The sequence below is a fragment of the Notolabrus celidotus genome, chromosome 13, assembly GCF_009762535.1.
Source record: "Notolabrus celidotus isolate fNotCel1 chromosome 13, fNotCel1.pri, whole genome shotgun sequence".
Lineage (NCBI taxonomy): Eukaryota > Metazoa > Chordata > Actinopteri > Labriformes > Labridae > Notolabrus > Notolabrus celidotus.
The window spans coordinates 33,160,323-33,169,182 of NC_048284.1; the positions used below are offsets into that span (position 1 = coordinate 33,160,323).

An 8,860-nucleotide genomic window follows, 5' to 3' on the forward strand; every position below is an offset into this window, starting at 1 on the left:
CCAGGGGAGATTTAATTACCACTTTAAGGAGATTTAACACTTCAAGAGCTGTTCTCAGAATTACATTCAATAAGTCTATATTTATATCAAAATAGGATATATGAGACACTATTTTTACGGGAAACAGGAAAATAATGTAAAATTAGACATTGAGCACCCCCATGGTTTGAATGGAATGATCCACATTTCATATGCAAATATTCGACTATGAGATTGGCAGTCGACTAAGGCTCGTTAGAACCAATCGTCGGATATTCCACTATTTGGGGTCACCCCTAATTTTAACTTCATGAACTGTTCTATTGTCCTGTTGTCTTTGGATGGTCTTGTTTTTAAATATATTTATATGTTAATGTACTCTACTTATTTGTATATTTAGTCTCTTTGTCTCCTCTCCTCTCCTTTTAAAATGCAGAAATAAACTTTGGACCAGAATCCTGAATGACATTTGATCTACTTAAATGCCTCTTAAAGAGGAAGACAGAGGGGGGGGAGGAGGGGTATAAAACAAATATGACATGAGTGGGAATTTATGTTTGTAATAAAGAAAAACATAAAGATGGAGAGAGATGATAAAACTTGTGAGAAGAAGATTAAAGCTGGTGAAGCTGGGACCCATGTCAGAGTTTAAATGGCGTCAAAGTCTCATTTAGTTCAATTCTGTCCTCTCTCCTTGTTTCATCTCCTTGTTTCCTTTACTCACATCAATAAGGGTATAGGAAATAAGTAGGCAGACAAGAGCCTAGGGAAGGAATTGAAGGAATAAAATGAAAAGAGGCTCTGCATGATTTTGAAGATTTGTTCAAAAACATTTATTTAAAAGAATGAAAAAAGAAAGAACTCAGGATTTTCTATCGGGAGGTTTTTGACATCTTTATCTTGAAACAGGTTTCATATAATGAAGCTGCTGATCAAATTAAAAAACTTTAGGTTCAGGGTAAAGTTCCTTCAGGTGTCCTTCTCCTTCCAGTCTGAGTCCTTGTCCTGCTCCTCACTTGTCACACCTGCAGCAGGATGAGGCAACAGAGGATATCCTACATATCTGCTAGCCCCGCTGCCCCATGCCTGGTTGGATGAGTTCTGCTGGGATGTGATGGCCTGCTTCTGCTGCTGCTGAGCTGAACGCTGCTTCCTGCGTTGTCTGCTTCGGTTGCACAGCAGGTAAATCATCTCCACCACGTTCAGCAGCACCGACAGCCCCGTCACCACCAGCATGAAGAGGATGAAGATGGTCTTCTCCGTGGGACGAGAAATGTAACACTGGGCCCCGGTGTGACGTGCACAGGGCGGAGACTGTTTACAGTGGAAGAAGGAGTCCATGAAGACGGAGCCGAAGATGTAGAACTGAGCCACAGTGAAGCCCACCTCCAGGAGGACCTTAAAGACCAGCTGGGTCATGTAGGTGCAGAAGAGGACGCCTTTAATCTTCACCTTCCCCCTGTCGTCCGTGTACTTTCTCACTGCAACTCCACCTGATCAACATAGAACAAATGTCAGCTTGTTTTTATGGGCCACTGTTTGTTAAGTAATGCACACTGAAAATAATAACAACAATTCTTCACATTCAGCTCCAAAACTTCATAGAAGTCCACACATCACTAATTTAGAGCAACATTTGTGATCTTCTTAACATTTAATTTTGTTGTGAAAAATATATTAAGTTAAAATCACTGTTAAATCCAAATGCTAAATATAAATCTAAATGTTTAATCTAAATGTTAAATGTTACAATTAAATGCTATATATAAATGTTAAATATCAAAATGAATATTAAATGTTAAATCTAAATGTTACACGTTAAATCTAAAAGAGAAATGTTATATATAAATGTTAAATATAAATGTTTCATTTTTAATGTAAATGTTAAATAAAAATGTTACATTTTAAATGTTAAATATAAATGTTAAATATAAATCTAAATATTACATTTTTAATCTAAATGTTGATTGGTAAATCTTAATGTTAAATGTCAAATCTAAATGTTAAATGTTACAATTAAATGCTTAATATAAATGTTAAATATCAAAATGAATATTAAATGTTAAATCTAAATGTTACATGTTAAATCCAAAAGTGAAATGTTATATATAAATGTTAAATATAAATGTTTCATTTTTAATGTAAATGTTAAACATAAATGTTACATTTTAAATGTTACATTTTAAATGTTAAAACTAAATGTTAAATATAAATCTAAATGTTACATTTTTATTCTAAATGTTGATTGGTAAATCTTAATGTTAAATGTCAAATCTAAATGTTAAATGTTACAATTAAATGCTTATATAAATGTTAAATATCAAAATGAATATTAAATGTTAAATCTAAATGTTACATGTTAAATCAAAAAGTGAAATGTTATATATAAATGTTAAATATAAATGTTTCATTTTTAATGTAAATTTTAAATATAAATGTTACATTTTAAATGTTAAATATAAATGTTAAATATAAATCTAAATGTTAAATATAAATCTAAATGTTACATTTTTAATCTAAATGTTGATTGGTAAATCTTAATGTTAAATGTCAAATCTAAATGTTAAATGTTACAATTAAATGCTTAATATAAATGTTAAATACCAAAATGAATATTATATGTTAAATCTAAATGTTACATGTTAAATCAAAATGTTAAATGTTAAATATAAATGTCAAATATACATTTTAAATGTTAAATATACGTGTTGAATGTTAAATCTAAATGTTCAATGTTAAATCTAAATGTTCAATGTTAAATCTAAATGGTAAATGTTAACTATAAATGTTAAATATTGCTCTGCGATCCTAAATGTTTAGCTAATATTCAAGTTCACTCTGCTGCTGAGCAGAAATACCAAAATAAAAGCTTCATAAAGCAAAACAGTCTTAGCAATAGCAACTAGCTTGTTGGTACCATAGATTCAGTACTGTTTTGCTTTATTAAGCTTTTATTTTGGTACCAACAGCGCCCAATACAAATTCACACTGTCACCTAGTGGAAGTACCAAAATAAAAGTATTATAAATCGATTCAGATATCCCAATCACAGTCTGTCAGTAGTGACTCCTACGAGTTATAGCCGGATGCCAACTGTAAAAATGCTGGAAGGGAAGTTTTGGAGACCATAAAGAGATTTCTCAACGCTCAGAGACAGAACTGACCCAGTCTATGGTACGGACAAGCTAAGTTGCTAATGCTAAGTCTGCATCGTTTATGAAACTTTTATTTTGGTATTTCCACTGGGCGGGAGTGTGAATTTGCTTAGCTAAATATTTAGGATCCCAGAGCAACATTTAACATTTATATTTAACATTTAACATTTAGATTTAACAGTCAACATTTAGATTTATATTCAGCATTTGGATTTAACAGTGATTGTAATTTAATATATTTTTCACAACAAAATTAAATGTTAAGAAGATCACAAATATGACTATCAAAATTTCTAGAGTGACTTTCAAAATTTCCCTCTACGTTTTATGACGTTTTGGAGCTAAATGTGGAGAATTGTATCTGTTATTTGTAGTGTGCACAACATTACAAGCGGTGCCCCATATGTTTTCACCTTTTCATCATTCCCCAAATCAGACGCATCCTGACTCAAACTGTCAAAAGAAACTAGCCCAAAGTCTGAGTCTCCATCCCTGATCCAAGGCTAAGTTTACTCTGCCCTGGTCAACTTCCAGGAATTTTCTAGCTATTTACATCTCTTGTCCCATTTTGACAGAGCAGAACTCTTGTTGTGAATAACACCCTGACATACGACATCTCATTGGAAAGGCCAGAATGTCTTTTACATGGTACACTAGGTTTCAGTATGATAGCTGGTAAGGTATTGGAAAGATCCATTGGAAACTTATATCCACTACAGAGGCCAAAAATGAATTACTGGGTTCCAGGAGGCCACACCACATAAAATGTAGAATACAATTTCAAATGCTGGTCGGTCGGTCGGTCAGTCGGTCGGTCAGTCGGTAGGTAGGTAGGTGGGTGGATGGATAGATGGGTTGAATGATTGTTTATTGACCTGTTAGTTGCTCCATCATTCTCTTCTCTCTGTGGATGATATGCACAGCATGGCCCAGGTACACCAGTGTGGGTGTAGACACAAAGATGATCTGCAGCACCCAGTAGTGGATGTAGGAGATGGGAAACTTCCAGTTGTAGCAGGAGTGCTTGCAGCCCGGCTCCAGGCTGTCGCAGTAGAACTCTGACACCTCGTCGCCCCACACTTTGTCTGCAGCAGCTCCGAGTACAAAGATCCTGAAGAGGAAGAGGACGCTCATCCAGATCTTCCCCACCACCGTGGAGTGAGACTGGACTTTATCGAGCAGGGCGAACAGATAGGACCAGTCCCCCATGGCTGCACACAGCGTCTGGGACAAACACATAAAAGGTCAGTTCTGCTCCTCATAAACATGGGTCGTTTTTCAACAGGTACTAAAAGTTAAAAGAGTTAATCCTAATGTAGCTAAGGTGCAAAAACACATTTTATGTTAATTGCATGTCTGTTTTTGTCATTTTCAAAACTCAATAGTTTAGCCCAGTGGTGTACTCAGGGGGAGAGCAGGGGGGGGTTAAAGTTCCCTCTTGGATTCCAATGTAGTAAATAAAACATCACAATCAGTCATGCGTTGTTGTTTACCTTGGGTGTCCAGAAAGGTGCCTATAAATAAAATGAATTATTATTATTCTTATTATTTATAGTCGTGTCCTTGTGTTTCATGCCTTGGTTTCTCCCCTTGTTTAAACTGCCTTTCCAATATTTTTACAGCGGGCAGTCCGGCTATAACCCGTAGTAGTCAGTACTGACAGACTATGGTTAGGATATCTGTATCCCTTTATGATGCTTTTCTTTTGGTACTCCTGCTGGGCGGCAGTGTGAATTTCTATGGAGTGCTGTTAGTAAAATGTAGTTAACATTTAGATTTAACATTAAACACTTATATTTAACATTTAACTTATAGATTTAGGTTTCATTTTTAGACTTGACAGTGATTTTAACTTAAATATATTTTTCACAACAAAATTAAATGTGAGGAGATCAAATATTGCTCTAAATGTGATAAATAAGTGACTTTTAAAAATTCACTCTACATTTTTACGACGTTTTGGAGCTAAATATGGAGAATTGTTGCTGTTATTTTCAGTGTGCACTACTTCAAAAACGGCGCCCCAGAGTGCACCACTGGTTACCATTGTTGTTGTTGTACCATTGTTTCCACTAGGGGTGACCCCAAATAGTGGAATATTGGACGATTCGTTCTAACGAGCCTTAGTCGACTGCCAATCTCATAGTCGAATATCTGCACATGAAAGGGGATCGTTCCATTCAAACCATGGGGGTGCTCAATGTCTAATTTTACATTATTTTCCTGTTTCCCTTAAAAACAGTGTCTCATATATCCTATTTTACTATAAATATAGACTTATTTAATGTAATTCTGAGAACAGCTCTTGAAGTGTTAAATCTCCTTAAAGTGGTAATTAAATCTCCCCTGGTAATTAAAGGTGGACTCTCCCATTTAGCGGGACCTGTGGAGCAGACGTACCTCAGCTGGTCTTTAAATCTTTCTACGTTCATGGCAGCTCAAAATGTCAGGAAATAAAACTTCAGTTGATTCTAAAAACTAGTGATGAAGATGAGGAGCAGCTTCATGAAGAGGGCTGTGAGATCAAGGATTACCGGACCACACAAAAACTGTACGGGGGCCAAAAGAACGAGGAGGGATACCCAAAGCTGTCTGAAGCCTCAAAAACAATCCACAGCATCCCATCCACCTCCACGCCATCAGAGAGGATATTCTCAAAGACAGGATTTACAGTCAACAAAGCAAGGAGCGCACTTCTGCCCGTACACACGATGGTTTTCCTCACGTACAATTTGAAAAGACTCAAGCGGACAAAGACGCGATGAAAGACTGTTTTAAAAGGTTCTGTTAAGAGATTTAAAAACCCTTTAGCTGGTTCAGGTTTGATTTTGAACATTATACAAATGTTTAGCCTTAGTGGGCCAAACTACCCTCCACAGTGCTGCTCTCCTCTGTGTGAACACTGTTTAAATATCTCCTGATTCCATATTCTATAGTGGAGCGTTGTTCCATGTTTAACAGATGGTGGTCTTATTTGAGTTTTCTCTCCTTCATCACCTCGTTGTTTTTGCAATATAGATTTAAAGAATCTAAGTTTTATGCTCATAATATTCTGTTGTCCCTTTTACTTTAAGCTATGAGTCTCTTAATTGTAAAGGGTTATGTGTAATATTGTCATGTGGTCACCATCATGCAGACTTTGGGTCAATAAGGAAAAACAACAAACATTCAACTATTTGTCGACTATGGGCAAAATCTGATGGATCAGCTCACCCCTTGTTTCCACTGCTGTCGTGATGGAACATGACAACACCTCTGCCATCCAATAACAGTTCTCGTTTTTGTCTCTGACAAACTCAGTTTGTTATTTTAAGCATCTTACGACATTACAGAAAGAATCCTTACAGAGAGAGAGCGTGCTGTTAAGAGGAAGATGATGAGTTATTCCATCAGGAATTGCTGACACATCACTCTCTTCAGTGAATCTGTTCACAAATACACTCACTCACAGAACACAGGAGGTGTCTGTTTGGGTTATTGTGTGTTATCACCCGGCTTTCTTAGTGACCTTCCGGTTGTGTAAGAAGCTTGATTCTGATTGGTCAAAACCCCTTGACTTACGGTTATTAACTTTCACTAACATGAGCAACACCAGAGACAAACTGATCACACGTCATGTCAAATCAATCCACAGAAAAGAGTTCAGACACATTTAGCTTCTGCTTGTTGACACCATAGATCATAAGGTGAGGTAAAACCGTTAGCTTCAGTTAGCATCAAAACATTGTGGCTAAAACATTAGCTTCAGTTAGCATGCTAAATCAGCAGGCTACAGACATTTTCATATTGGATCCTGTCCTTCAATATGATGAAGGAGTGGAGCAGGTGAGAGAAACTTTAGGTTAGTGATCTCTCCAAAGAAAGTTAAACCATGAGCGGTGGTGATGATAGCAGCAGGGTTCAAAGTTGTGACATTAGTTTCTTTTTAAAGGTGTGTGAACCACAGAGCTCAGAGAAGAAGGAGAGCTGAATGAGGACAGTTTCATGTTCAATCCACTGCAACAGGCAGAGAAGAATCCATCACCATGGAACGATCACTGACGAGGAATCACTGGGACTATTTTTAAAAACTGTAAACATGAATCATTTAAATCAATAAAGTCATCTTTAATCAATGTTTATAACAACATGTTTGTATCTTGAGTTAGCCGGGTAATAAGCGGGACAATGAATGGTTAGCATGTTGTTATGGGAAAATGAATCCCTTCAGGGGGTCAAACTCAGCATTGAAAACACAATCACACTAAAACACAAACAGACTAGCAAACAACTCCAGTGTGCCAAATCCAGGTTATAAAAACAGTTCTGGTATTTGTCTAACAAAAACAATATCTTTTTGTGGAAACATTGCAGCCATCACAGCGTGCTTCACTGCTGCAGGCTGAAATAATGTCTTTAAGCCTCGTTTTACATCATAGTATGTGCAAAAATATGGCCAAGGCGAAAGATACCACTGTTAGCCTTTTAATGACATGATCTAAATTTAATTGAAATTCAAAAACACAAATAAGTTTAATTCTTAAGTTCAAAGATCTAAAAATATTGAAGGATCCTCACTCGTACGTTCACTTCAGACATAAAAAAGAAACTGAACGGTTCCATGATTACGGTCTACTGAACAGAAGAAGAACAAGCTACTGGCTACTTTGAGGAAACTGTCAAAATGTCTCGTTACACGTCAACGAACGAATGAATAAAGGTCTCAGAAATACAGACAGTACTCACCTGTCAGGATTCAGAGTGTGTTTGATCCCATCACAGATCCAGAGACCTTATCTCGAGACCAGGAGGAGACTTAAATATAATGTGGGTTTGATCTGACTCAAACACGCACGCACACACACACACGCACACATACACACACAGCGCTCAACTTCTCCTTTCTTAAATCTGATGACTCTTATGAAAATCTTTCCTCACCCTTAGTTCCTGTTAAGAAGCTCACACTCATGCTTCCAAAGGTCAAGCTTGGGATCAGTATTACCTCCCAGTTTGATGGACAGACGTGCCTCAAACCTCATCCCAAAACTGAGTGTGTGCATGTGTGTGTGAAACAGGGTGTGTGTGTGTTTGTTCTTAGACGCACCCTGTTTGAGAAATGATTAGACATGTGAGTGTGAAAGGAAGCTCATCTGTGTTCTTTGAAACACAGATCAGATGTTGTGTCGGGACATGCCAGACTGATAAGATTAGTTTGAAGTGTGATGATGCAGATTTGCACTGTGACTGTCTGTCAAACCTGGAGAACAGGTGCTTCAAAAAGAATAGGGTTAGAAAACCGGATAGTATCTAGAGTGTTCTCATGCTGGGGCTCATATGTTGTGTTGTGTAGTTGATGTAATTAGCTCCACTATAAGTGCTTTTTATCCATGTGGTGTAGAAGCCATGCTCTGTATAGCATAGGTGTATAAAGCCTGGTTTATACATCTGCATTGAATCAATGGTGTAGCCTATGCACCTAGGTCTGCATAGCCCCCGTACCTACGCAGAGGCCCATGCACGTAGCCAACGCACATCTTCAAATCTAACCACTCGTGGAATCACTGTAGACTGTAAGTCCTGTGATTGGTCCGCTTGATGACATTTTATTTCTTGCATTTACAGCACTTCTGGAATCACCGCACATCAGCCATGTGTTTCATCTCCTCCTCCATCTCAAACCTGTGTTTAATGGTCCTCTAAATGGCCCACCAATTGGATTGGCTCATCTGGGGCGAGATCTGGGA

The 8,860-nt window shown here is 37.3% G+C and overlaps 1 protein-coding gene across 1 annotated transcript; it reads right to left on the reverse strand.

The window, feature by feature from the left end:
* Nucleotides 1–785: 785 nt before the first annotated feature.
* On the reverse strand, nucleotides 786–7,986 carry LOC117824147 (gap junction Cx32.2 protein-like). The gene is made up of 3 exons (XM_034699550.1): nucleotides 7,860–7,986; nucleotides 4,010–4,358; nucleotides 786–1,472 (listed from the first exon to the last, which is right to left on the reverse strand). The coding sequence occupies exons 2-3, from the start codon at nucleotides 4,341–4,343 to the stop codon at nucleotides 949–951; spliced, it is 858 nt and encodes a 285-aa protein (XP_034555441.1). The 5' UTR covers nucleotides 4,344–4,358; nucleotides 7,860–7,986; the 3' UTR covers nucleotides 786–948.
* Between the last annotated feature and the right edge of the window lie 874 nt (nucleotides 7,987–8,860).